The sequence below is a fragment of the Giraffa tippelskirchi genome, chromosome 4 (assembly GCF_054371585.1).
Source record: "Giraffa tippelskirchi isolate mGirTip1 chromosome 4, T2T-mGirTip1v1.2.pri, whole genome shotgun sequence".
In the NCBI taxonomy this organism is placed as follows: Eukaryota; Metazoa; Chordata; class Mammalia; order Artiodactyla; family Giraffidae; genus Giraffa; species Giraffa tippelskirchi.
Genome location: NC_137278.1, coordinates 131824993 through 131852945, shown reverse-complemented (window position 1 = coordinate 131852945; position 27953 = coordinate 131824993). Strand labels below are relative to the sequence as shown.

The following is a 27953-nucleotide window of genomic DNA, read 5'->3' as shown; positions in this document are numbered from 1 at the left end:
CGACTTGGGCGCCCTCCCCCGGAGCTGAGCCCCCGCGCCCCGGAGGGATGGGGCGGGCGGCCTTGGTCGCCTAAGATGCCGGCCATGCGGGGACTCCTGGCGCCGCAGAACACCTTCCTGGACACCATCGCCACGCGCTTCGACGGCACGCGTGAGTCCTGACCCTCGTCCCACTGGCTCCCGGACCAGCTGTCCCTAGCCAGGGTTCCCTCTAGTCCGGTACCCAGACATCTCAGACTGGAGCCTTCCTGCTCTCGCCTTCCCTTCCCCGAGCCCCACTTTAGGCTGGGACCACCGTCTCCTTTCAGATGCCGTTTCTGAAAAATTCAAAGTCAACGCTGCCCCAGGCCAGGCGAAATGACTAGAACTCTCAGTCTGGGAGCCGGGCATGCTGTCTGTGCCTGGGGGAGCGAACCCGCAGCTACTTAATCTAATCTACCCCATCCCTGCGTCTGGCGCTGTCCCATCGACTACCCTCGACCTGGCAGGCTGGGGAGTGAGGCAAGGAAGCGTCAAGAGACAGCCCAGAGGCTTAAAAAACTGATTTAGAAAAGAGGTTTGCAAACCAAGATAGAGTAAACCAGGCTCCGGAGAGCACCCTTGGTTCAAGCTCACCTCACCACCTAAACCTACTGAGCCGGTCTATCCCCAAATAGACAGGTTTGGGGACTCCCATCAAGACTGGGAAAGTTTGGAGAAGGCAACCAGAGTTCTGAATTATGGTTTTTCTATGGCTCTGAGCCCTGGAAAGTCGTGAAAGCTCCCTTCCTTCTCCTCCTCCCTCAAACTACCCCCCCTGCCCCCCCACAATGGGGCTTCCCAGCTCTCAACCTTAGTCTCTGGCTCCTCACAGGGGGTGGAAGCCCCTCTCTGAGGACCCCTTCAGGCTTCTCCGTCTGCTTTGCCTGCCCTTGGCTCCTGTAGCCTACTGATTCAGCGTCCCCCACCCCCCAATACGTTCCTGGCTCCAGGCTGCCAGAGCTCAGCTACCATCCTTACACCCCCATTGTGGATCACAGTCACTAACTCCCGAGCCAGGTCAGGCAGCTGGGGCGCAAACAGAGTGCAGAATAGATAATGGCTTGAATCGCCTTTCCCAGTGAGTCTAAATGGGAGGAGCCAAATAGCCAACCTGAGTACCTGGCAGGTGAGTGAACCTGGCAGAGGCTGGGGTGGGGCTGAGGCTGTCCTGGAACTGGTCCTGCAGTTCTCCTTCAGACATCCGCAGTCCCACTCCTTACCCCAAGCTGCTCAGCTCATACTCCAGAGAGCAGAGCACCCACACAGGGCTGCGTTCACCAACCTCAGGGCTCAGGTATGCCAATTCTCAAATACACTTATACACACGATGCTAAGAATGGGTCCTTGCAGGGCACTGACACACAGGTGACACGCTAATTCCAGTTCATAAACAGCTCCTGTCCTAACCCTCCCCCAGCCCCCCAGCCCAAACACTCACAGGAAGGATTCCCAAGATTTGTCACACCCCGCCCTTTGATTGCAGGCAGTGTTAAAGGAGGGGCAATAGACCTTGTGTCCCTTCACCACACACCCTCTCTGAGAGGTGCTCTCTTGCAGATAGTAACTTCGTGCTGGGCAATGCCCAGGTGGCGGGGCTCTTCCCCGTGGTCTACTGCTCTGATGGCTTCTGTGACCTCACGGGTTTCTCCCGGGCCGAGGTCATGCAGCGGGGCTGCGCCTGCTCCTTCCTCTATGGGCCAGACACAAGTGAGCTCGTCCGCCAACAGATCCGCAAGGCCCTGGATGAGCACAAGGAGTTCAAGGCTGAGCTGATCCTGTACCGGAAGAGTGGTGAGGGGACTTCTGGCCACCCTGCCTTACTTTCTTGATCTCACCCAGCCTGGTACCCACCCCATCCACAGTCCCTCCTTTCCACTCCCATCATCTCCCCATCTCATCCCATCTTCCCACATTCCCATCTCCTTTTTCTCCACCTTTCTTCGGTCCTCACCACAATCTCAGCCAGTCCTCTATTTCCCATCTTGGATTTCCCACCCCAGCAGAGGAATTTGCCCATCTTACTTAGCAGGATAGATCTCTGAACACACATGTCTGAATATCAGCTCTGCTCTCCCTTGCCCTCCCTCGCCCTGCTCGATCGAGCCTAAGTGTCCTAAGTGGAGCTGGCTTGTGCCTTAACTAGGGGGTGTCAATGGCCCCTCTGTCAACTTGGGCAGCACAGAGAATGGGAGCTGAGCTGTGTCTTCATGCCCAGGGCTCCCGTTCTGGTGTCTCCTGGATGTGATACCCATAAAGAATGAGAAAGGGGAGGTGGCCCTCTTCCTGGTCTCTCACAAGGACATCAGTGAAACCAAGAACCGAGGGGGGCCTGACAGCTGGAAGGAGTCAGGTGGGTGCCCAGGGGCCACTGATCTGGCTGCTCTACCTGGGGTGTTGGGTACCTCAGCCTGGGTGGGGCCATGGCACCCAGTGTGGGCTTGAGGGCCCCCCACCCTACCCGCACTCACTGACTCCCACTTAAGAAGCCTGTGGCTCTCTCATCTCTGCAGGCCCATGTGGGAAAGCTTGCTGAGACACAGTTGGAGTTTTGTGTTTTTTTAAGATTTTTTTGGTTTGGACTATCTTTAAAGTCTTTATTGAGTTTGTTAAACATTGCTTCTGTTTGATGTTTCGGTTTTTTAGCTGTCAAGCACATGGGATCTTAGCTCCCTGACCAGGGATCGAACCCACACCCTTTGCATTAGAAGGCAAAGTCTTAACCATTGGACCACCAGGGAAGTCCCCAAAGCTGGAGTTTTGAAGTCAGCTTTACCAAGAAACTGAAAAAAACACATTCCACTAGTGTCCATGAAGTAACATTTTCCCACTGATTAGTGAGGCCCACCTGGTTCCTTTTCTTCATACAAACCCATCTGGAGAGCCCTAGCCAAAACCCTCTTTTAAGTCCTTGTGGTCTTTCCCCTCTTGCATCCTCTCAGGGCTTGGGAATGGCCTTTGGACAGCTCACAGAGCTGTTATCGGAAGCTGCCCCAAGGCCTCTTCGCCATTTGCTAATGCTGGGATACTCTTCCCATCCCCCAGCGGTGGGCTGCAGCATCTCTGCCCATGGCCTCCTGCTAGCTCAGCACTCACCCACTTTGGGAACCACCTCCCCACTCCTCTCTCAGGCCTTTCCTAGTGGAGATCTTCTCCTGCCTTGCCCTGGTCCAAACCTTCTCCTAGAGAAGGCACTGGGAGGAGGGTCCATATGCATCCTCAGCACTGCTCGTTGCTGGGGTTGTTGGCAAATGACTCTAGGAAGTGAGAAACGCTGGAGCCCAGCTCTGAATAGTCTAACTAGTCAATGTGACAGTCCACGGGCCAGCACCAGGTGTCCTACCCCCACACCCCAGGGCTAAGTGTGTGAGTGCCCCTCCCCGTGCTTCTCTCCAGCCCTTCTTCTTTCGCAGGTGGTGGCCGACGCCGATATGGCCGGGCTGGATCCAAAGGTTTCAATGCCAACCGGCGACGGAGCCGGGCTGTGCTCTACCACCTGTCTGGACACCTGCAGAAGCAGCCCAAGGGCAAGCACAAGCTCAATAAGGTAGATTGTTAGGGTGTGTGTGTGGGGGTGGTGCTGGGGGGGCAGGCTGAGGAGATGGAGAAGGGGAACAGAGTCTACCACAGAGAGACTGCTCAGGGGGCCACTCAGGCTCCACTAGCATTTCGGGAGTTGTGGCAAGAATATCACCTGCCTGAGCTGTCAAAGATAAAAGGAGTTTGGACCCTGGAGTCAGATGGCCCTTAGCTCAGACTTGGCTCCTCTGCTAAGCAGCTGTGACCTCAACTGAGTCACTGGAGCTCCCCAATGCTCAGTCTTCTGATCTATAACCAGGGGGCTCTAAAACCTGTGTCAGAGGTGGTTTTGAGAATGCAGGGAGAGAAAGGAGGCCAGACCCTATCCAAACTCAGCCTGTGCCAATTTCCTGTCCTCCCTGCCTGGACCTGCCCTGCCTCTCATTAGGGGGTGTTTGGGGAGAAGCCAAATCTGCCTGAGTACAAGGTAGCCGCCATCCGGAAGTCGCCCTTCATCCTGCTGCACTGCGGGGCGCTGAGAGCCACTTGGGATGGCTTCATCCTGCTGGCCACCCTCTACGTGGCTGTCACCGTGCCCTACAGTGTGTGCGTGAGCACAGCCCGGGAGCCCAGTGCCGCCCGCAGCCCCCCCAGCGTCTGCGACCTGGCCGTGGAGGTCCTCTTCATTCTCGGTATGTGTGCTCTGTGCCTCCCACCCCTGGTGACCCCCGGGCTTTGATGGGGATAGTCTGCATGGCTTCCACTGCCCCTCCGGGGTCCCCTGGCCCTCCCCTGGTTTATGACCTGTGGCCTTTGAAATAGGACTTAGGTTGCATATGTCTCCCCTGCTAATGGGTCACTTGACCATGACCTAGTCATAGCCTCTCCAAGCCCGTTTCTCCCACCATCAAATAGGCATGACTGTACCTACCCTTTGCAGTTACTGGGAAAACTAAGACGATGCATATAAAGGGCCCAGGCCGGTGACACATACTGAGCCAAGGGCCCAGAAAAATGTGGCTCCTCCCCAACCCACGCTGAGTCCCACCCTGACTTCCCGCAGACATTGTGCTGAATTTCCGTACCACGTTCGTGTCCAAGTCGGGCCAGGTGGTGTTTGCCCCCAAGTCCATTTGCCTCCACTATGTTACCACATGGTTCCTGTTGGATGTCATTGCAGCACTGCCCTTCGACCTGCTGCACGCCTTCAAGGTCAATGTGGTCAGTGCGGTTGGGCTGGGTGGGCTCGGGGGCGGGATGGGCCAGGCCAGCCCTGGGGTGACCGCCCCGCCTCCCCCCACCTCAGTACTTCGGGGCGCACCTGCTGAAAACAGTGCGACTCTTGCGGCTGCTTCGCCTGCTCCCTCGGCTGGACCGCTACTCGCAGTACAGTGCCGTGGTGCTGACCCTGCTCATGGCCGTATTTGCCCTGCTTGCCCACTGGGTGGCCTGCGTCTGGTTCTACATCGGCCAGCGGGAAATTGAGAGCAGCGCCTCGGAGCTGCCCGAGATCGGTACTGGAGGCTGCGTGCATGTGTGTGTGTGTGTATACACGTGTGCCCAAGGAATCTGTTCACTCAAGAGTGTGTGTGTCAGGGAAATGTGAGTTCAAGTGTGTGTCAGGGGACATCTGTGAGCTGATACAAGGTGTCAGAGAGATGTGTGCAAGCCTGCGTGTGTACATGCTCACAGCTGTGTGTCAGGGGCATGTGTGCAAGTAGGTGTGTGTCTGTGAGGAGGAGATGGGGGCTGGTGTGTGTGTGCAGAGGGGAGTGTGACAGAGCCGCCCCCTCAAGGCAGGCCTGCTCTCCAGCAGCCCCTTATTGTGGAAAAAGCCTGGTAGGCTGCCTGTGAGAGGCTGTTCACCCATCGTGGCCTCCTCGTGGTCAAGCCTATGGCACTTGCTTCTATTCCCTGCCCACCTGGGAAGCCCACCCCTCTCAGGAGACCTCTCTCCCATGGTCTCCCATGGTCTCCCATAGTCAGGGGCTCCTCCCATGCCTGGCACTTTCCCGTCGATCTCGTGGAAACTCATTCCCCACCACTTTGGCTCCTAAGGCCCCTTCCCCGCTCTTTTCACCTCTGGCAGCACGTTTTCTCATCCGTGTCAGCCTCCCCCTGCCTGAAATGCAGCCTTTCCCTGCGCCCCACCAGTGTCTTCACTCTCCTTCATTTCACCTCCACGCTCACAGCTCCTCCCTCTGCTTACCTCCCACTCACGACTGAACTCCTGCCAGGAGGGCTTCCACCCCCACCACTCAACCCAAAATGTCACCCTGCAGGTCACAGCGACCTTCTGGGACCAAACCCTTATCCCCTTGAAGTCCCTGGAGCACCTGACCCAGCCAGCCACCTTTCTGCCCCAGGATGAGGCCTCCTCCCGCCCCGGGCTTTCCTCAGACCCCTCCTCCCCCCTGCCTTGCTCTCCCTGGAAGACTCCACTGGCACCACTGCGTGAACATCTCAGCTCCCATCATCTCTCTCTAACTCCAAACCATTCTGTTCCAAAATTGAACACGCCTTCTTCCGCCCACGCCCTCCAGCCCTCCGGCAACTTCCTGGTAACTGGCCTTTAGCCCCCATTTCCAGTCAGTGGGCGAGAGGCCAGCTGCTCGGACTCACCCCCATGACTACCTGCTCCTTGGTGGGGTCGGTCACCCGGAGTCCAGGTTGGCCTTAGACACGTGCTCTGATCAGTACCCAGGGATGAGACTTCTGCGAATCCTCCCCCATTCACCAAGCCCACGGAGACTGGTGTGTAGCCCAGAGGCCCACTTGGATATTCCCCAAAGCTCTAGTTGCTGAGCACAGGAACCAGAATGTTCCAGACAGTGTCAGCTCCTTGGCACCTGCCCTTCCCAGAGGGAGGCTGTGGTGGAGGCAGCTCTGGGGTCAGAGGATTGGGAGATGGGTAATGGTGACGCAAAGCCCTGACCCCAAAGTTGTGTATGTGTGCATTAGCGCTCAGTGTGTCTGACTCTTTGTGATCCCATGGACTTTAGCCCACCAGGCTCCTCTGTCTGTGAAATTCTCCAGTCAAGAATACTGGAGTGGATTGCCATTTCCTACTCCAAGGGATCTTCCCCACCCAAGGATTGAACCCAAGTCTCTTGAGACTCCTCCAAATCCCTGGGGTCAGTTGCCTTCCTCAGCAGGATCCAGACACCTAAGTCTTGCGACCATGTGGCTTCTCCCTTCTGACCACCTCACAGGGGTTGCTGAGCTGACACGAAGAGCCCTGTTGGCTCCCAGAGGAGCTATGAGCCCCTCCATGGAGAGCATGAGGGTTGTAGGGGGCTATCTGACTGTTTTGCAGATCATACTTTAAACCCTAAGTTCCAGAGGGTTTTTCTATTTTGGGCTGGTACTAGTTCACATTAGGAACTTCCCTGAAGCTCAAACGGTAAAGAATTTGCCTGCAGTTCAGGGGACCTGGGTTCGATCCCTGGGTCAGGAATCCTCTGGAGAAGGGAATGGCAACCCACTCCAGTATTCTTGCCTGGAGAATCCCATGGACAGAGAAGTCTAGCAGGCTACAGTCTGTGGGGTCGCAAAGAGTTGGACATGACTGAGCTACTAACACACACACTAGTTCACTTTAGGGGAGTTTCCAAGTCCTTCACATTTTTATCTGCCCCTTCCTTCTCCAGGGAAACTACCCTTAACTGGGTGGGAGCTACACCCAGACCTGCTGAAATCCACCCTGGTGGGGATGTCCGTTGGAGAGAGTGGCGCCCCCTGCTGGCCGAGCTCTTGTCTGGTGGGAGATGCCTTCCCTCCGCCTCCTTGCCTTGGTTCTGGGCAGCTGCACTGCCTGGGGTGTGTACACAGAGTTCCGACCCCAGAGTCCCATTAGCCCAGTGGAGATGAGCTGGATTTTCAAAGGTGGTGCTAAATACTGAGGGAGGTCGTTTGGGGGCATTTCTCAGTATGAATACCATCAGCCTCCAGAACAGCCTCTGCAGTTGACCCTCCACGGGCAGAGGCAGTATCCCACCACCAGCATCAGAGGCTGCCAACACCCCAGGACCAATACTAAGTGAGGAGGGGCTCCTCCCTTTATCCTGCTCCTTCTCCTGCCTCCAGCCCCCACCCTCTCCCCCAGCAACTGGCTTCACTTCAGCGGCCCACCTAAATAACAACTGAAGATCTCTGTGCACTTCCTTGTGTTCTCACATCTAAAATAACAGGAGGACGAGTCCTCGCCTTGTCTCAGGATTTCACATATCCCTCCAACTCCTCAGCCGGGAGCTTGCTCCCTAGCGTGGACCCCACATTCTAGCTAAGCTAAGCTACTTGTCTATACTTGTTGCCAGTTCTAGGTTAGCCCAGGCCTTTCCGTAGATCGGGAATGACCCCCTCTCAGTTTCTTTATCTCAAAACCACCCATCCTCTGAGACCAAGCACCAGTGCCCCCTCTTTCAGGAATTCGTCTAACTCTGGCCCATAGCACATGGGTTTGAGCCCCACCCCAGGGCCCTCAGGTGCTGGGTACATTCTTCCCCTGCAGGAAGCTCCTGGGGGTCCCCCAGGTCCTGGCACACGTGTGAGGTTACTGGATGAAGGGCTGGGGGTGAGAGGAGGGGTGTGAGGACCACTGCGTATGTGGTGTTAGAGTGAGTGTGGACTAGGGGACTGGGGAGGGGCACGTGGAAATGTAAGTCCCACCACAGCCTGTGATCCTGAGCCCACCCTCTGGACCTCTGTGCTAGAGCTGCCCTCTCTCTGGCTCTCCATGGCCCCCACCTCTGCCAGGACTCTTGGGACCTCTGTGGACCCTGGGGACCTTCTTCTAACACCTTAGAATTTCCACATCCCTCCAGCTGGACTGAGTGACTTTGGGCAGCTGTGGGCTCCTGAGAGACCCCAATACGCAGTCCCACTCCCTCTAAGGTCTGACCAGAGAACGTCAGGTTGATGGGGAGACTGGGGCGATCTTCATTCTCCTCCCAGTGTCCCTGGCTGGCCTGTGTCTGTGTGTGCAGAGCCTCTGTGTTCACTTACCTGTGTGCTCATGTCCACGCAGGTGTGTCCCTCTCCTACCTGGGTGTCAGTGTGCAAGCACCTGTGTGTCCATGTCTCTCTCCCAAGTGTGCCCAGGCATGGCTGTGCTCCTGGGACTGTACTCACACATGTGTGTCCTTGTCCTCTTGACTGCGTGGAGCACAACTACAGCCTTCATGGGGTGTAGGCACACATCCGTGTCGCCATGCCTGACAACAAGAGCATGAGGCTGGGTGGTGTGTGTGGTTGTAGGGCAGGATGGGACTGAATGGAGGATGGCTTTCCGGAGCTCAGAGAAAAAGTGAGAAGAGTCTAGGAGGGCCAGGCAGAGGAGGGGGCCCTGGGAGCGAGGCCGTGGCTGGTACAGTGAGCCCTCCAGGCCCTGTGTCCCCTCCAGCTGGGCTCACTGCCTGGGTTTAGTGCCACCATGGGGAGGAGGGTGCAGCGCTCCTCACTGCAGCCTCGGCACCCAGAGACACAGTCTGGGGAGATGACAGTCTCGTCCTGATGGGCTTGTCCTGGTGAGGGTCAAGGGAGTATGGGGTGTGCAAGGCTGGCAGAGGAGGAACACACCTGGCAAGAAGCCATGAGGGTGGATCTGCAGCCACGTGCCGCCTCACCCCGGAGGAAACAGCGGGCACACCTGTGCCTGCAGTGCAGCAGTGCCATCCTGCCCTCTCCCCAGGCTGGCTGCAGGAGCTGGCCCGCCGACTGGAGACCCCCTACTACCTGGTAGGCCGGAGCCCCGCCGCAGGGAACAGCTCGGGCCAGAGTGACAACTGTACCAGCAGCTTCGGCGAGGCCAACAGGACCGGGCCTGAGCTCCTGGGCGGCCCCTCACTGCGCAGCGCCTACATCACCTCCCTCTACTTCGCGCTCAGCAGCCTCACCAGCGTGGGCTTCGGCAACGTGTCCGCCAACACGGACACGGAGAAGATCTTCTCCATCTGCACCATGCTCATCGGCGGTGAGGCCTGCCCCGCTTCCGGTCCAGGGCCCCCTCCCAGACTCATGACCTCGGCCAAGCCGGCCTCTCCACCCCCCGCAGGGTCCCCAGGTCCTTCCCCGAGGTGCGTCTGCCTTAGCAGAACAAGGAACCCGAGGCCAGGGCCGGGAGAAGCCACGAGGCAGCAGGGGGCCTCGCCTAGAGTGGGGGTGGAGTGGGAGCTGGGGGGACAGATGTGTCCAGCAGGTGGCAGGCCGGGCTGGGCCGGTCCTGGAGGTGACCCCTCTGCCCCCCTCCCCAGCCCTGATGCACGCGGTGGTGTTTGGGAACGTGACGGCCATCATCCAGCGCATGTACGCCCGCCGCTTTCTGTACCACAGCCGCACCCGCGACCTGCGCGACTACATCCGCATCCACCGCATCCCCAAGCCCCTCAAGCAGCGCATGCTCGAGTACTTCCAGGCGACCTGGGCGGTGAACAACGGTATCGACACCACAGAGGTGCGCAGGCCTCCAGGGCCGGCCCTTCCAGCCTCTGCTCCTTCCAAGAGCGTGCGCTCCGCCCAAGATTCCGAGGAGCGGGCTGGAGGGCAAGGGAGGCAGCATTCTGACCTCCGTGCCTCCGCTCTTTCCTGGGAGGCAGCGGGGAGGAGCAGAAGGCAGCCAAGCCGTCTCGGAGGCCCCTCTCCACCATCGTTAGATCTACAGGCCCTGCTCACCGACGTCCAAGCCCAAGGCCTGGTGGAGAAAAGCAGGGCTGCTGGAGGGGAGGGAGGCCGGTCCCTCCCACGCCTCCCCTTGCTCCCCCAGGCTCTCCGGGTGGAATGGGCTGGCGGGAGGCTGCCCCCATTCTCCACTCTGACCTTCCCCATCTGGTGCCACCCGCAGCTGCTGCAGAGCCTCCCGGACGAGCTTCGCGCTGACATTGCCATGCATCTGCACAAGGAGGTCCTGCAGCTGCCCCTGTTCGAGGCGGCCAGCCGGGGCTGTCTGCGGGCGCTGTCCCTGGCCCTGCGGCCCGCCTTCTGCACACCGGGCGAGTACCTCATCCACCAGGGCGACGCCCTCCAGGCCCTCTACTTCGTCTGCTCCGGCTCCATGGAGGTGCTCAAGGGCGGCACCGTGCTCGCCATCCTAGGTTTGTGAGGGCGGAATGGAGGATGCCAGGGCTGGGGAGCGGGGCGGGTGGAACACGGCCCCTTCTGCAGAGAGAAGATGTGGGCAAGGCCGCCAGGGAGAAGCAGCCAGGGTGGGGTCGGTAGCAGCCACGGAGCCCTGGGCAAAGCTCAGAGCGGACCCAGTGACCACCAGGTGGCAACACAAAGAAGTGAACTCATCTCGTGGATTTCGAGAGGCCAGACTGAGAGCAAAGTGCCAGCCTTGGATCTGTGAGAGGACAGAGGGGAGCACTTGCTGTCAAGGGGGAAAATCAAATGCTAAAGATGCAAGTGCTGGAAAGTGTTCAGGCAGGAAAAAGGGAGGCATGAACGCTATTTTTTTTCTTTTAATTTATTGAAGTATAGTTGATTTACAGTGTGTTAATTTCTGCTTTATGGTAAAGTGATTCAGTTATACATATATATATACACAATCTTTTTAATATTCTTTTCCATTATGATTTATCATAGAATATTGAATATACTTCCTTCCCTACACAGCAGGACCTTGTTGTTTATCTATTCTATATATAATAGATTGCATCTGCTGATCCCAACCTCCCACTCCATCCCTCCCCTATCTTCCTTCCCCCTTGGCAACCATAAGTCTGTTCTCTATGTCTGTGAGTCTGTTTCTGTTTTATAGATAAGTTCATTTGTGTCATAGTTTAGATTCCACATATAAGTGATATCATGTGATATTTCTCTCTGTCTGACTTACTTCACTTAGTATGATAATCTCTAGTTCCACCCATTTTGTTGCAAATGGCATTATTTTATTTTTTATGGCTGAGCAGTATTCCTATATACATACATGCTACCTCTTCTTTATCCATTTGTTGGTTAATGTATATCTAGGTTGTTTCTATGTCTCGGCTATTGTAAACAGTAATGCTATGAACATAGGGGTGCTTGTATTTTTTTGAATTAGAGTTTTGTCTGGATATTTGCCCAGGAGTGGGATTGTTGGACCACATGGCAACTCTTTTTAGTGTTTTGAGGAATCTCCATGCTGTTTTCCATAGTGGAGGCATCAACTTAAATTCCTACCAACAGTGTAGGAGGGTTCCCTTTTCTCCACACCCTCTCCAGCATTTGTTATTTGTAGACTTTTCAGTAATGGCCATTCTGACCAGTGTGACGTGGTACTTCATTGTAGTTTTGGTTTGCATTTCTCTAATAAGTAGCGATGTTGAGCATCTTTTCATATGCCTGTTGCCTGTTTGTGTGTCTTCTTGGGAGAAATGTCTATTTAGTTCTAATGCCAATTTTTTGATTGGGTTGTTTTTTGCTGTGACTGTGGTTGCTGTTGAGTTGTATGAGTTGTTTGTATTTTGGAAAGTAAGCTCTTTGGTCATATCATTTACAAATATTTTCTCCAAATATATTCCATAGGTTGTCCTTTCATTTTGTTTATGGTTTCCTTTGCTGTGCAAAAGCTTGTATTTGATTAGGTCCATCTGTTTATTTTTGCTTTTATTTCTATTGCCCTGGGAGATTGACCTAAAAAATTACTAGTACAATTTATGTCAGAGAATGTTTTGCCCAGGTCCTCTTCTAGGAGTTTTATGGTGCCATGTCTTATGTTTTTGAGCCACTTTGAGTTTATTTTTGTGTATAGTGAGAGGGAGTGTTCTAAGTTCATTGATTTCCATGCAGCTGTCCAACTTTCCCACACCACTTGCTGAAGAGCCTGTTTTTTCTCCATTGTATATTCTTGCCTCCTTTGTCGAAGATTAACTGACTGTATGTGTGTGTGTATGCCATTTTTGCTGGAAAACAGGAGATACTACTTTCCTAGAGCAGGCCTGGGATTGAGATGGGTGACAACAGAGCTCAGGCTCCAAATACATTTCCCTTCTTGGCTAAAGAAAAGGCTGATCGTTAGATCAGTCCCTTAGATAAGGAGGGAGAGATTGCAGTTCCCAGGGGTCCTACGGTGGAGCCAGCCCTGCATCCAGACCCTTACATGCTTCAACTCATACAAACCTCACAAAACCCAGTTGGGAGAAACTATTGCTGTTCCCGTTTTGCATGGAAGGAGATTGAGACTCTGAAAAGTTAATAAGCCACTAGTGCTAGAACCTGGTCTGCTGACTCTCAATCTCAGGCTTCAGATGTTGTGCTCTTAAGTGCTCTGCTCTGGGGAGAGTCATCTGGCAAAAAGGGCGCAATTTCGGGGTGGTGGGCGACACGGGGCTGCAGGCTCTGGGGCTGTGGGGACGCTGTGGTCTCTGTGGGGAACAGAGGGCCTCACATATGGATGGAAGGTGCCCGGACCACAGCCAATCCTCAGGCAGCAGTGTTTGTACACTCTCTGTGGGACAACTGATGCTTCCTGGAGAGGCTGGAGTTTGTCACTCACCTGGAGAACCACATGCCCAGCAGCAACCATGTGTCCATCCTCTCTTCTCTGAGGATGGTCTTCCAACAGGAACAGAAGAAAGAAATACCATGCGAACTGAGAGAGGCATTGTTCACAAATTTGGCTTCTGGTCCTATGTGCAGTTAATTCCAGGACCCTGAGCAAATGGAATTATGGCCACTCACGTATGGCTGGCAATCCTGGAGAAATTATGAGGAATTGGAGATAAATCAGAAAGGCAAAAAAGCAGATTTTGACAGTTGAATGGTCACTCCAAAGCAATATTGCCCAGTGGATTATTAAGCAGATGGTTTTCAGCTTGGAGCTGAGGAAGCAGTGTGGCTGGGAGCTGGCATGGGTCCTGCAAGAATATCTCTTTGATGCCAGGTGCCAGGTCTCAGAATACCCATATTTGGTATGAAGACAGCCTCAAGGATGGCCACTGCCCATGTCCTGGCCTTTGCTTCCAGAATTCTCCAGCACTGGGACTTACACCACCTTTGATCCATCCTGTCCCTGCCCATATGTTCCAGATGAATGGTTTCCTCTGTTGACTTGGCTGCACTGGACGCCCTGATGGATGACTGGCTCCCCAGCCTTCATGATAGCCTAGTTTTCTGCTTTGCCTTCACCCCATCTTCCACCTGCCTCCTTAGTTGAACATGCAGGTGCTTCCTGCCTGCTCCTGGCAGCTAAGGCTCACGCATCTCTAGCAGTATCAATTCTGGCCCTTACTTCTGTATATAAACTAACAGCTAAGCATGCAAAGTTAATTATGGGGGAGGACGGAGGCAAGACAAAGAGAGGTGAGCTGAGTGATGGTGTGGGGAGGACCTCACACGCCTTGATGAACTGAGCTGGAAGCTCTGGCTGAGGTCAGCTGGAAGCTGGTCCCCGAGACCAGTGGCACAGAACTCCATCCTTGGTCCTGTCCTATCTCTTGTTTTTCTCTCCCCTCTTGGATGAAGACAAGAAATACACCCTTATCCTATTTCCAGATGACACACATGAGGAGAGGGAGCTCATTCATCAGATGATCACACTGAGATCCAAACAGCTCTCAGAAGAAACCAGAAGGATGGCCGGGAGCCAAGAAAATAAGATTTAACGATGATGCGTTCTACACTTAAGTTTGAGCAAAAGTCCGTGAACATTTAGAGGAGGCCTTTAAACTCAGTGAGTTCTGCTGGCAGCGGGAGGCAGCCCACAGCGGGGGTGGCGGCAAGCCATCTTTTTCCTTAAGGATGAGGAAAAGCTGTCTAATCTTGTGAAATGTCTGGATGTGGGCTGAACTTCCTTGTGAGGGCCATGAGTGCTCTGCCCAAGTCCCAGTGGCCGGCCATCCCTGTTGGGAATCAGCTATAGGGGATTCTTGTTGAGAGGGAAGGGAAGGAAATGAACTTTGACCGATCATCTATGTGACCAACACTTCATCTACACTAACTCATTTAATCCTCATCGTGTCCCTGATTGGAGACATCCTATTTCATTGATTTTAAGTCACATGTCCCCCCCCCCTGCAATTTAACATTTCTGAGATTGGGGTGCAGACTCTGATGCCATTTTACAATTGCTGTCAGCCAGGTGGCAATTGGGTGGTGGGGAACCCCTCCATTGACACCTTCTGGTAAGATGGAGAAAGCACCACAGACTCAGTTCAGAACAGGATCTGCCATATAGAAGAGGCACCAAGGCTCAGGTGCAATAACGTGACCCTCTCTCCCCCCAACACACACAGCACTAACTTGCTGGTTCCACATACTGGTTCCTAGACAAGCTCCACCTGAATCACCCACAGGGCTTAAAAACAACTGTGCAGTCTCCAGTAGATATTACGATTCTGTATGTAGTGATGGGGCTCCTTCCCTGAGGAGTCTGATAGGTTTAACTTTCCCAGAGGATTCTGATCCACACACAACCTGGGAACCATTAGACTTAAAATTCGGATGTTTCAGCACAGTGCTTTGATCCCAAAGGTGATTGAGCACCTGGGTCACAGAGCTGTTCTGAGAAGCCAGTGAGGCGGGCAGCGGGGGTCGGCCAGCGTCTGGGTCCCACTGCTCTTGTCCTAGCTGGAGAGACCCCAGGCGTCCCCCATCTGGTGGCTGAGGGACAGGGCTTGCTGACCTCTGCTGCCTCTTCTCAGGGAAGGGAGACCTGATTGGCTGTGAGCTGCCCCGGCGTGAGCAGGTGGTTAAGGCCAATGCCGACGTGAAGGGGCTGACGTACTGCGTCCTGCAGTGTCTGCAGCTGGCCGGGCTGCATGAGAGCCTGGCACTGTACCCCGAGTTTGCCCCCCGCTTCAGCCGGGGCCTCCGAGGGGAGCTCAGCTACAACCTGGGTGCTGGTGGAGACCCTGCCGAGGTGAGGGTGCTGGGTCTGTGCCTGGGAGGGCTGGAGGCCTGGGGAGTTGGACAGAGGGGGTCCGTGGGGGTGCTGTGTGAGCGCATGGCTTGGTGTGAGCACCACATGCATGATGGGGGTGGTTCCACACTCTCCCGCCCCTTCTCTCCCACACTGGCCCTTAGAGCCCAGCCCTACCCTGCTCATCCACCTCTCCCGCTCTCCCTGGCCCAGGAGAGTCTGACCAAGTCCACTGGTACCAGACAAGGAGGCTGTGAGATCGCACGGAAGGGCCGGTGCCCTCGGGTCAGGCCACTTCTGCAGAGTGCCCTGCCATGATCCAGGACCACTCTGAGGGGCTTTTGAATTTCCCTGCCTTATGTCACTAATTCCAAACCAGTTTTTAGTACCGGGTCCTCCTGGATAGTTCAGTGTGCCTCAGAGACCAAGTAGAGGGACAGCGTGTCTGCGCTTGGCTAGAATTTTGAGGGATAGTGAATGCCTTCAGGGCTGGTGGCTTTGTAATGGCAGCATGAAAACACCCCTACCCCTGCTGAGTCTCCTCCTCAGGAGGTAGGAGACACCCACATCCTGTTTTAACAAAAACAGCTCCTGGCTTCTAGGACCGTGATACCCGGCGGGGGGAAGTGAGTGGGACACTGGGGGTGCTATCCATGCCGACTCCCTGCCCCTGCTCTCCCCAGGCAGACACCAGCTCCCTGAGTGGTGACAACACGCTCATGTCCACCCTGGAGGAGAAGGAGACAGACGGGGAGCAGGGCCCCGCAGCCTCCCCAGCCCCAGCTGATGAGCCCTCCAGCCCCCTGCTGTCCCCTGGCTGCACCTCCTCATCCTCGGCTGCCAAGCTGCTATCGCCGCGGCGAACTGCGCCCCGACCCCGGCTGGGTGGCAGAGGGCGGCCAGGCAGGGCAGGGGCTTTGCAGGCTGAGGCCGGCCCCTCAACTCACCCTCGGAGCTTGGAGGGGCTGCGGCTGCCCCCTGTGCCATGGAATGTGCCCCCAGATCTGAGCCCCAGGTGAGCGAGCTCTGGGCCACTGAAGTCAGGCAGATGGTGATAGGGCTGGGTCCCCAGCCAGGCACACTGCTGCCCTGGATACCTATCCTTTCATTCTAACCCCTCCCAGCCTCCTCCAAGCCCTCCTTGACTACCCCACCTCCTCACTGCCCCCACTCCGCCATTCAGGCCATGCACTGCTCGGAACTCTTGCTGTTTCACGTCACTCAAGCTTGAAACTGCAAGCTCCTAGGGAAAAAGGGACCACGTGTTCCACCCTTCTCCTGGGACCCTAAGTCCCTGGCCTAGCTCCAGCTCTTGTAGCTTCTGTGGACAGTGGGACATCTTCTCCTGTAAAACAAAACACTGCAGTAGCTGTCTATTGACTGATTTGTTGTCCTGGTGCCTGCGTCCACAGGGTCGTAGATGGCATTGAGGATGGCTGTGGCTCCGACCAGCCCAAGTTCTCCTTCCGTGTGAGGCAGTCTGGCCCAGAATGTAGCAGCAGCCCTTCTCCTGGACCAGGTACTGGGGCTCAATCCGTGGGGAGGCTGGCAGAACAGGCCCCTTGCCCTGGGAGCCTCTGAGAAACTGGCAGGGCACAGACTTCGGATGCTTTCTTGCCCTCACCCATCTGCGTGGTTTGGGTGGGGGAGTTTGGTGGGTAAGACCAGCACCTTGGTGTTGGAAGGTAGCTGAAATGGAGCTTACATCTCTGCTGCCAGCTTCCCATCTGTAAAAAGGTGGTTGTGCATGTTAAATGAGATAATGTTGCTAAAACCCTTAGAAGTGTCCGGCCCACTGCGGGAGATACAGGGCTGGGGAAGCAGAGTTGAAAATGGCCCCTGGGCAGGCATGGCGGCCCTGAGTGTCCCCTAGCCTGGAAGACAGAACAAGAGACAGTCACGAAGGCAGCTTCCTGAGGGGGAAGCACGAGTCAGTGTGCCCAAGGCACCCTGGCAGTTTGCACTGGATTCAGCAACTCGGGCAAGGTTACAAATGGCTGTTCCTGGCGGCAGGCCTGGCCAGGCCAGTGTGGTCTGTGCTAACTAGGCAGAGGCCTGGACCCCATGCTGTCTTCATTTACCAGCCCTGGCTGGTAACCCCATCCTACTGTCCACAGAGAACGGCCTGCTCACTGTCCCCCTTGGGCCCAGCGAGGTGAGGAACACAGACACGCTGGACAAGCTTCGGCAGGCGGTGGGTGAGGGGCAAGGTGGGGTGTGCCTGCTGTTGGGAGGTCCCACTCCACTCTGACCACGCCCACCCTCCCTGCAGGTGATGGAGCTGTCTGAGCAAGTGCTGCAGATGCGGGAGGGGCTGCAGTCTCTTCGCCAGGCTGTGCAGCTGGTCCTGGCACCCCAGGGGGAGGGCCCCTGCCCTCGGGCGTCGGGAGAGGGGCCCTGCCCAGCTGGTGCCTCTGGGCTACTGCAGCCCCTGTGTGTGGACACTGAGACATCCTCCTACTGCCTACAGCCCTCAGCTGGCTCTGTCTTGAGTGGGACCTGGCCCCACCCTCGTCCAGGGCCCCCTCCCCTCATGGCTCCCTGGCCCTGGGGCCCCCCAGCATCTCAGAGCTCACCATGGCCTCGAGCCACTACTTTTTGGACCTCCACCTCTGACTCGGAGCCCCCAGGCTCAGGAGAACTCTGCCCTGAGCCCAGCACCCCTGGCTCGCCGCCTCCCGAGGAAGGGACTAGGACTGGGCCCCTGGAGCCCATGAACCAGGCTGAGGCTGCCAGCACCGGAGAGCCCCCACCAGCTTCGGGAGGCCACGCCTTGCCCTGGGAGCCCCATAGCCTGGAGATGGTGCTTATCGGCTGCCACGGCTCTGGCACGGTCCAGTGGACCCAGGAAGAAGGCACAGGGGTCTGACCACCAGCCCCAGAACTCAGTGTTGCCAGACCTGCTTCCATCTGCTACTCTGCCCAAGCTCAGGGTGGAGGAGGAGACAGCCACCCCCCGCCCCACGGGGACTCTGTGCTGCCTGCGGACTCAGGGCAGGGAGCTAGACAGCAAACGAAGGCCTGGCCCCAAAGGACTCACAGGGTGGGCGGGAACTTCAGGGGCAGGCCCCAGCCCAGGAATCTCTGGGCTCCTACTCCTGGGGCCCTTCCTCCCCTCAACCTGCTCCTCTGACCACCTTGTCTCCCTCTGCAGGCCGGGGGACAGTGGCCTGAGGCCCAGAAGGGGTTCTGCTATCCCCTGCATGTGCCCCTGCCTCACCTGTCACCATGTTTTTTATATTAAAAAGAGAATAAAGAAACTACTTTGGAACTCAGTGCTTTGTATTTACAAAAGAAAAATAATAAAAGAAAAGTCTGAAGCTATTAATAATCAACTGAAAACAGGGAGCAAAGGCGGAAATCTGGGAAAAAGAGCGAGATCATCTACAGAGAGAAGGAGAGGGGCTCTGGCACTAAGGAAGCTGAGGGTCCCAGCCTCAGGTGCTTCCCCAGGGCCAGCCCCACCCTCCCGCAGAGGCTCAGATCGAGGGGCCAGGAGCCGAGTCTCCTGCTGCCCACTCTGGTTTCTCCAGGAGCCTGAGTCCCCAGCTCCAGGGGTTGGGATGGCAGGGGACACTGAGGCCAGAGAGAGCCCATGGGTCCCACTGCCACTCCTCACTGTGGCGTGATCTTGGCAGCCTCGGCCCGAATGAGGGCAATGAGGTCCTGGTTGATAAGGAAGACAAATCGCAGGCTGGCAATCTGCGGGCAGGAGAGAAGGGTAGTTGAAGACGGAGGTGAGAGTGGGGCTAGGGCCAGGCCTACACTCTGGCTCACCACACCCCAGGGTTCACCCTGGCCTTTCCACCTCCCCCCAGCTCACCTCCACCACTGAGTTGTTGCTAAGGCGCCACTTGGAGCCACACAGCACAGGCCGTCCATCAATATAGATGGGCCGCCGGCCCTCATTGGCAATGAAGAAATCACCATTGTTTTTCAGCTTGATGACACCTATGGGAAAAGAAAGGAAAGGGCTATGATGGGATGAGGGAAGCTAGAAGAGGGTCTGAAACCCACGTGTACCCTCTGCTTCCTGGGGACACTACAAGGCACCCAGCACCCCCAAGTTAGGGATCTTAAAATGCCAGCTCCTCAGCCGTCTGTCCCCAAGGTTCCCATGGAGACCAAGTTCTGGGGCTGGAGGGACTTCCTCACGCTGCTTCCTGCAGATACCTTGCTTCCGGGAGATCTTCCAGGCCGGACCCTCCAGGGACAGGTCCACATCAATCTGGTTGTCCTTGGTCGCTCTGCCGAGGGTGATCTGGGAAAATGGGGCAGGTGAGGGCTGGGACCTGAGGAATGGGAGGGGTCCACACAGGCCAGGGAAAGATGAGAAATCAGGACCAGACATAGAAAGGGCTGTGAGGGGAAGATCAACAGAGGAGGGGACCCTCGCAAGGGGCTGTGGGGATGGGGATGGGCACGAGGACAGGGAGGGCTGGGCCGGCCTCACCTCTCTAGAGCGCATCAGGTACCGCACCATGCGGCCCCGCAGCACTGCCAGGGTCTGGTTGTCGAAGTCTGGGGAGCTCATGCCTGGGGGAGAGCAGCTTGTGTCAGAGAAGAGCCCCAGTGTGGAAGGTGGGGAACCAGGCCAGGATCCACTGAGGGAAAGGAGCTACAGGTCTGGGAGAGGAGGGTGAGCTCAGCCCAGCAACCAGGGTACTCGAGGTGTGGCGAAGGGAGTGGGAGCACGAGCTTGCTGGCCCCCTGGCCTCCTCACCTGTGATGCTATCTACTAGCACCTGCCACTTATGCAGTTCCTGTTCCAGCTGCCGAATCTCCCGTTTCTGGCGCCGGTCAGCCACGGTCAGCTCTGGGGTGCGGTGGGGTGTAGAGGTCAGAGGTCACTGGCACCTTGTACTGTTCCTTTCTGTTCCAGCAGGAGCTCCCACCCCCTCGCTGTTCCCACCAGGGCACACTCACCATGTTCCAGGACTTCATCTCGCATGTCCCTGCGGGGCGAGAAGAGAAGGATGAATCAGGCTCCAATTCAAGCTTACCTGCCATCACTATTAGGTAGTACTTGGCTCACTAGGGTCCCTCAGCCCAGCGGCCCTGTAGGCTGCTCCTCTGGTCCCAGCTGAGCCTCTTTCCCTGGGATGGGGGTCACATACAAACGGTGGAAGTTGGGGTAAGGGGGGCTCAGCAGGGAGACCAGGCACCAACAGCTGCAACTGGGACTGCAGGCCGAATATGGGCTGGGCTCCATGCTCTGCAGTGAGAGGCAGGGCTGGGCAGTGCGGGGAGCTCTGTCCTTGGGAGACACATGGCTCTCTGTACCCTGCCTGTGACCCCAGCCACTCACTTGAGCTTACTGTCATCAATCAAGTCCTCTGCGTCGGAAAAGTTCAGCACTTGGTCCCCCTTGGGCAGCGGCTGCACTGAACGAAGGACAGAGGGAGGGTCAGTGCCAACGCTCCCACTCACTCCCGAGATGCTGAGCAGACAATTGCACTAACAGGACAAACTGTAGAGAAAGCCCTGTGGGGACAGCCTCGTGCTGAAATCAACACAAGTGAACCTGATACAGGTAATGGAGTACATGGAGATCAGACTGCACGCTACTTTGGCACAAAGCATTCCCAAGGTTAGCTGGAGCAGAGGTGGTTCTAGAAAGTGAAGGGAATTAAAGCTGACCTTTGTGTGCTCTTTCAGTGTGCGAAGAGTTCCCACTTACAAAACTTGCTCTATGCAGGGAAAGCACTACTCCTAGCTGCACGTTGCAGATGAGGAAACAGAGGAGGGCGGGGTAAGCTCTGTGACTCTAGTTCAGGGCAGAATCAGGAATCAAGGCTGCTTTCCTGATTCCAAGTCCAAACTGCTCCTTCTACCACATCACGTGCTCCCAAACATTTCCTGCCACAAGGAGCTGAGAGGCACAGGCCAGTCAAGCCTCATTCAGGAGGTGTCAGAAGGGAGCCTTAAAGCTAGTGTTTTCAAACTGTGGGTCATGACACGTTAATGGGCCATGAAATGCCTTTACCCTCCCCCCAAAAAAGAAGAAATGGAATACAATCAAATGTAGTCAGATATAGACTATACCCACCAGATAATAGGATAAATACTGACTTTTTTTTTTTATGAAGAAGTTTTATGGAAGTTTTTCAGTTCTCTGTGGTCAAAATGTAGAAAGGGCTAGGGTCCCCAAATCTGAGAACTCCTGCTTCACGGTCAGTGGTTCCTAGGATTGCAGTGTCTGCTCAGCAAGAGCTCCACTAGCTAGTGAGACTGCTGGCTGAGGAGCCTGACAACCCTTGAGGTGTCATCACTGCTGGGGAAGCAAAGGGGGGCTGCACAGGAGCCACAAGTGCTCCATCACTACTGCACCCCCCTCCCCACCGTCACCTTAGTCCAGACTGGGTGGGAGATGGAGCTGGGGCAGTCACCCCGCCACAGCTGCCTGAATCCTACCAACCTAACATCCAGCTGACTTGAAAAGTGAGCGGCGTATGCTCCCTGTTGCTAGAGACTCCAAGCACCAAATAGCCAAGAAATCAAATACCCACACAACACGACTCTTGAAAAGTTATACCTTTACGTTAGCAAATTTACACAAGATAACTTTCAAAAGAGTGACAAAGGAGCTGGCTGTAGCAGCAAAAATAAACTTTATCCAGTGTCTGCTCTCTCTGTGGGAGGTCAGTGACAGCTGAGCCTGGGCGAGCAGCAGAGATCTGGAAGCTGCAGGAATAAAGGAGGAGGCCCACTGCACACTAAATTCAGAGATTCTCAGGAAGAGAAGATGGGGCCTCTCCTAAGATTTCCTAAAATCCTCTGGTAGGAATCTTCTATTATCCAGAAGCTACAAGACCTAGCAAGTAAGGTGAAGGGCAGAACCGTGGCTTGATTTTCAGATCAGTGTGAACCACTACATTGCAGCCAACATGCGATAGTGCTTAAGAAGTGAGAGTAAAGTGTGTTCAGACTATGCAGGTCTGACCCTGAATCTTAAATCTAACTGAAGAGCTTCTTCCCATCTAATCGGACCACTTTCCTAATATTTATTAGGAGAGTGAGCATCTTGTTGCAAAGGGAAGAGAGGAATCGGAGAGCATTCTGACCCTTGGGAAAGAGGAAGACAAGGGGCCTGGGTGTGAAGCCCCTGTGGGGATTTCTGAGTGCCCTGAAGGCAGCCCCACAGCCTGGTGGGAAGAAAGTGGAGAGAGGGAAGGGACAGAAAGGCTCAGAGAAAACGGTCTTTCTCTCCAGGGAGGGAAAGGGGGGAGGATGAGCACTGAAAGAGAGTTTTGCATTTTACTCAGGTTTGAAAGTTACTCATGAAGAAAATATTAACGTGTTATTTATATAATTGTAAAACATGTCAAAAAAGTAAAATGATCGAGAAGCAGGAGACCCTGCTGTTCAATCTTTCTGCTCAGGATTCTAGGCGATTCTGGCTACCTTTACCATGAAAGACCATTCCAGCCACACTCCCTCTCTCTGGAAGGAAGTGGTTTTTGCTGCAAAAAGAGGTGAACAAGATCCTGGGAACCACTGAGGATTTGATACAAGGCACTTGAGGGCGGCTGCATCCAGACCCCTCCACACTCATCCATACGCACCCCCACTCTGCCAGCTTCTGAGCCCAGTTACCTGTCTGGTCCTCCAATAGGTAATACTGCTTCATGAGCTGCCAGTGGGCCTGCAGAGCCTTGGCAGTACGGGCCAGGTAGAAGGCATCGGGGTGTCTGTGCAGCAGGTCCTGGAAGGTCTCCAAGGTGGGCTGGCTGGTCTGGAGGGCAAGGAGTATGCTCCGGGCGTCTGGGTTTCCTTGTCCTGCCCCTGCCTCACCATCTGTGACCCCTGCCCCGGTCCCCATCAGGAGATGGAAAAAGTGACAGGTACTGCCAGCCAGGAAGCCAGACTTGGCTCTCCCAGAGGACCCCGTCCACAGAGGCCCCGCAGGTGTACATGTGTCTGCAGAGTATGTCTCCAGGCAGTACAGCCTCCCTGCAGTTAGTTTTCCAGGTGACTGGTTCCCGCCCTACCCCCCTAGCCTTACTAGCCCTCAGCCTTACCGATCCCACTTTGCTCAGAAGCTGCTCCTCAGCCTTGCTAAATAGGGCCTTGCTCTGGATGGCTGCAATGGCCTCTGGGTGCAGCTGTCTCATGGCCTGGCAGGCCAGCCTGGGAAGAAGGGAGACAGAGGGCAGGGCAGGGTTGAAGACAGGGTGTCCAGCAATCTGGGGTTCCTACTTTTCCAAAGTCTGCAGGCCTTTACGATCCACAACTCAAAGATCCAGGCCCTCAACAGAAGAGCCCGAGGCTGATAAGCAGGGCACCGGTGGCCTCGTGGGTTTGTCAAAAACGTGAACAGGCAATTCAGAAAACTCAGGCTCCTGTGCTCAACCCTGCGAAGAGACTCAAGGCCACAGCTGCCTAGAGGCCAGTTCTAAGGGCGATCCTAAGACCAGCTGCTGCTCCCACCCCAAGACCGTCCCCCTTACTTGGCTGAAGCAGCCACCCACTAGACACCTCCTCTTCCCCAAACCACGCCCTGCCCATTTCCTGGTGTATCAGGGCTATGGCTATAGCTTAAGTGGCACCAGTGTCTGTGGAGTAGAAGATGGATGTTAAGCATTATTCTGATAACGTCAAATGAAGTGACTGAGGAGGAAGTGTGTGTGTTGTGTGTGTGCATGGGTATATCTGGAACTCAGACTGCTGGAACTGGAAGGGACCCTGGTGTTCTTCTGTTCCAACTCCTTCTTATGAAGGAAGAAACTGTGGGAGGTCAGTGTGGGAAAGCTGGAAGGGGACCACCCTCAACCACCATGCATACAGCAGTAGGACAGGGCTCCTAGCACTCATTCTGGTGGTTTCTCTCATGCTACTTCCTTAGCTTCCAGGTCCTTGTTCTTGGCATCCAGCCTGAACTAGCAAGGTTGATAGCAGGAAGAAGGATCCCCCCAAAGCCAGGGAGGTCTTGATATCATCTCAGAGGACACAAGGCCCCAGGGAGCCCTGCCTCCCAGCCCCCTCCCTTATTCGATTCTTTTTGTTCAAGAACCAAATCCTGGTGTCCCCAGTACCGTGCCGCCACTGGGGCCAGCTCACTCACTTGGAGATGACAGGATCGTAGAGCAGGGCGTACCAGCGCTCCTGGACTTCCCGCAGGGTGAAGCGGCAGCTGAACTTCACACCCAGGTGGACAGATGTCAGGTCATTGGTCTGCAAGACCCCAGAGCAGTTTGTTCCAGCCCTGCAACCAGGAAATACCTTCCCGTGCCACCTCCAGACACTGCCAGGCTAGCTGGGGGCTGAGAACTGGAAGCGGTGGGGAAAAGGGAAACAAGACCCCTGTGGCAGGAAGCACTACCTGCAACACAGCATTGATGAGCAGGAGGTCGTCCGCAGGCTTCCAGCGGCCCAGATCCTTGGTCACCTGGAGTGGCTGTTTGCTCTTCTTCACACGCTTGGTAAGTCCAGGAGCTGGGGCGGGGCTGGGCGGCACAGGTGTGCTGGGGGTCTTGGACACCTGGGCAGAGGGCAGGAGCAGAGTGAGCTCACAGCTGGCACCAGGGCAGCTGGGGCTTCAGACCCAGAGCTTTGTACAGCCCCACCCAACAACAAGCCACAGGCAGGGAGCTCAGCTTTCTAATACCAGCCCCTCCCTGTTCCCGCCCCCATCAAAGTACTTCTACATAGTCCTAGACCATATGGGGTCTTCTTTTTGCTGATGGTGCCCCCAACCCCGGAGTGGAGGGTGGGTGGGGAGGATACCAGGAAAACACTCTTGCTGGTACAGTGTCTGGGGCCCGAGCAATGCCACCTGGGGGTTATTTTTACACCCAGCAATGCTGGGAACAGGCTGTCTGCTCCCAGAATAGATGCACGCTCTATGCCTCCCACACAGAATGTGATACAGGATGCGCTGACAGGGTGGTGGGGGTGGGGGTGGGGGTGCAGCAAGAAAGGGGGAGTAGTGAGATGGGCTCCCAGGAGGGAGGCATCTGAGGTTGGGGCTGGGGCGGCTTGATCCTCTCACAAGCTTCCTCTGCAGGGCTCTTGCCAGCTGGCGAAGGTTGTGGGGAAACACGAAATCTGGCACTGGCCCCCACCCCCTGCTATTCCCCATTCTCCTAATCCTCACCTTCTTCTTCTCACTGGAGGAAGGTTCGCTCCCCGAACAGCGCCCTGGTTCCACCCCACTGGCCCCCTTCGCCCGGGTAGAGGACTTAGCCAGGCTGCTCTCCACCAGCTCATCATCGAACTTCTTCCTCTTGATGAACCTGTGAAGAGTCCTACTCAGTGAGCTCTCTGTGCCCCACCCCCAGTACCCACTCACCCACACCCAGCCTCCAAAGGAGAGCAGATTCCCAGCAGTCAGAGTGCTCACTGCTCTGGCTCAGTGGTCGAGGCATGGAACCTCTATGCTCCAACCGCACTACAAAGACTTCACATCAAAGACCTAAGATCTCCCTCCCTTGCTTAGTCTCAAGGAGAGGGACTTAGTAAGGTCAGGAAAAGCACAAGCCTCTGCCTGTGTTGACAGGCCCCAGAGGGGTGCAGGGGTGAAGTCATGCTGCAGTCTCAGTTTCTGGCCCTTCAAACCCTTATTACCTGGAGGAGCTTCTCCGTTTAGGGATGGTCCCCAAGGCCTGAGAGGAGGCCTGCTTCTGCCCCGCCAGTGACTCCTCATCCTCTGAGCGGCTGGCAGTGCCCGATGCCATCAGGGATGAATCTAGCAGCCCCTGAGAATCTAGAAAAAAGAGAAGTGGTGAAGTCAGACCTCCTAATTGCCAAGAAGAGCCTTGAGCCTCTGCACAGGGGACCCCTCCTCAGCCCCCCTTTCCCAGCCAGCCCTCTCGGTCCCTCCCCTGCCTCCTTGACATTTGAGGTTTTAAGGTGGGAGTTCCTTGGCCATCCAGTCCCATCTGGGCCCAGACCTTCCACGCTGGGCAGTTCTCCCGGTGCCACGTGTCATGTCGTGCAGCACATGGTGCTCAGGTCAGACTGGTGATGCCGACACACCGGGCTCTGGGCATAACTGCTCCCTCTGCCATCAAAATGCAGCCATGCCAAAGAGCAGCAGCTCAACAGAAAGTCAGTCAATTGTGGCCTCTGCCGAGAGGTACGTGGGTGGTGCTGGCCCAGGGGGAGGTGGCAATGCCCAGCCAGGACCGAAAGACACACGTGCCAGGCACGGGGTGGAATCAGCAGATGCTTGGCGCCTGAGCGTTTGGGGAGCTGGCCCGGCCTCATACTACCTTTGTCCATCCTCTTACAGTCCCAAAGCCACTGGTTCCAAACCACAGGGCTAGAAGGAAGGGTCCCACAGGCTCATCCAAGGATTCTGACCAGGTGAGCTCAGAGGCCGAGAGGAGATTCTGCAAAGGAGAAATGAGGCTCCCTGAGGCTCAGATTTCCATCTGGCCAGCCTCACCTCCTTATATTGGAACTGGTCCTCAGCATCCCATAAGCTAGCGAAAACACCAGAAGAGACACAATATGTTCTGCCAATATGACCCTAATAAACCAGTAGCCTTCTAAGGTCACCAACATCTCTACAGTGATAAAAGCTAGGGACCCTAGAAAAATGTACACATTTCAGGAAGTTCACAAACCCCTTTAATTCTATTAACAGCCCCTAGGTGAAGGGCCTCGACTCCAAACTAGCAAGAAACAAAGGATTCTTGGCTCACTTTTGCTTTGTCAGCTGCCCACTCAGCTCCCCTCCCAGTCCAAAGCACGGGAAAGGAAAAGGAGATAGGACTCCAACCAGCCCACCTCACTTTTTTTTCATCTGAAGCTTTGGCTAAAGATTTAGAGGGCGTTACTTCGTGGGAGTTAAAAAACGCGGCTTGGTCACTGAGCAAACATCAACCGCCGTCTGGGGGACTCTCGCCTAAGACCGGAGTACTGGGAACTCTCCGGTCCCGCCCCTCCTGATCAGGGACGCTTCTGAGCAGGAAGCGCTCCAGCCCTACCCCCAGGTGCGCTCGTCAAACCGCTCCATCGGATACGGTTGGGAATTAAGCCACTTGGGGAAAGGGTGAAGAGCCCGATGCCGTCGTTACACTGAGGCAGAGTCTGCGCCCCCTTCCTTTTCTTGCCCTCCCCCCTTCGTTCTCCCCTCCAAATGCACACCCAAAGTAGGGAATTTGTCCGGGTCTGTTTCAGGGGGTCGGGATAGAAGTAGTGAAGTCAGTCCTGCAACTCAAAAGCAAAGCACCGAATGAACCCCGATGCTCTCGGAGCCTTGATTTAAGCCCCAGGGGCCGGTGGCGGGGGAAGGGAGTCAACAACTCACAGGCTAATTCTCACCCCACCTTTGGCATGCTACCTTTGCGCATGCGTAACTTCTCGGACCAGATTCTGGCCCGGTCCGGTCCACGCATGCGCAGATTTTCGGGGCGCTACCGGGGCGGGGCCCCAAACCTGGGGTGATCGTACCCGGCAGCACTCTGGAAAACCCCATTTCACCCCCAACTCTCCTCAGAACCCTCAAAGGCGAACCGTGAAGTCTCACCATTCCTAGGCTGCCAGTTCCAACTCTTTCTCCGCGGCGACGGCAGCAGCCGCAGGGCCAAGGCCGGCTTCCGTGAGGTTCGTCTACTTCCGGGTCTACAAACTA

General features: G+C 55.8%; 2 protein-coding genes across 6 annotated transcripts; one reads left to right on the top strand and one right to left on the bottom strand.

Moving 5' to 3' along the window:
- The first annotated feature begins 37 nt into the window (after window positions 1-37).
- Window positions 38-18648, top strand: KCNH3 (potassium voltage-gated channel subfamily H member 3). 2 transcript variants are annotated; one of them, XM_081596630.1, is made up of 15 exons: window positions 38-151; window positions 1579-1812; window positions 2237-2371; window positions 3432-3565; window positions 3986-4229; window positions 4601-4758; window positions 4844-5051; window positions 9227-9508; window positions 9789-9988; window positions 10376-10625; window positions 15156-15373; window positions 16057-16388; window positions 16786-16892; window positions 17491-17528; window positions 17646-18648. In XM_081596630.1, the coding sequence occupies exons 1-15, from the start codon at window positions 76-78 to the stop codon at window positions 18240-18242; spliced, it is 3213 nt and encodes a 1070-aa protein (XP_081452756.1). In that variant the 5' UTR covers window positions 38-75; the 3' UTR covers window positions 18243-18648. The 2 variants fall into 2 exon arrangements, with proteins under 2 accessions (XP_081452756.1, XP_081452755.1); XM_081596629.1 differs by having other exon boundaries at window positions 76-151; window positions 17491-17567; window positions 17646-18644.
- MCRS1 (microspherule protein 1) lies at window positions 18638-27945 on the bottom strand. Of its 4 annotated transcripts, none has more exons than XM_081596706.1 (15): window positions 27849-27945; window positions 26266-26706; window positions 25940-26078; window positions 25470-25608; window positions 24696-24854; window positions 24438-24547; window positions 23395-23503; window positions 22970-23108; window positions 20682-20757; window positions 20300-20328; window positions 20097-20189; window positions 19827-19909; window positions 19547-19634; window positions 19197-19324; window positions 18638-19075 (listed from the first exon to the last, which is right to left on the bottom strand). In XM_081596706.1, exons 3-15 carry the CDS (start codon window positions 26047-26049, stop codon window positions 18989-18991), a joined length of 1350 nt encoding a protein of 449 aa, XP_081452832.1. In that variant the 5' UTR covers window positions 26050-26078; window positions 26266-26706; window positions 27849-27945; the 3' UTR covers window positions 18638-18988. The 4 variants fall into 4 exon arrangements, with proteins under 4 accessions (XP_081452832.1, XP_081452829.1, XP_081452830.1 ...); XM_081596703.1 differs by having other exon boundaries at window positions 26587-26706; XM_081596704.1 differs by lacking the exon at window positions 26266-26706.
- Window positions 27946-27953: the final 8 nt, after the last annotated feature.

What these genes read in the sequence shown, in the direction of transcription:
- KCNH3 (XM_081596629.1), top strand. Translation starts at nt 76, where the DNA reads ATGCCGGCCATGCGGGGACTCCTGGCGCCGCAGAACACCTTCCTGGAC. An exon ending in CACGCGCTTCGACGGCACGC is followed by an intron (nt 152 to 1,578) that starts GTGAGTCCTGAC and finishes GCTCTCTTGCAG; the next exon opens with ATAGTAACTTCGTGCTGGGC. An exon ending in CAGCCCTTCTCCTGGACCAG is followed by an intron (nt 16,893 to 17,490) that starts GTACTGGGGCTC and finishes TACTGTCCACAG; the next exon opens with AGAACGGCCTGCTCACTGTC.
- MCRS1 (XM_081596702.1), bottom strand. Translation starts at nt 26,303, where the DNA reads ATGACACGTGGCACCGGGAGAACTGCCCAGCGTGGAAGGTCTGGGCC. An exon ending in ATTGATGACAGTAAGCTCAA is followed by an intron (nt 20,329 to 20,681) that starts GTGAGTGGCTGG and finishes CTCGCCCCGCAG; the next exon opens with GGACATGCGAGATGAAGTCC. An exon ending in AGATGAAGTCCTGGAACATG is followed by an intron (nt 20,190 to 20,299) that starts GTGAGTGTGCCC and finishes ACCGCACCCCAG; the next exon opens with AGCTGACCGTGGCTGACCGG.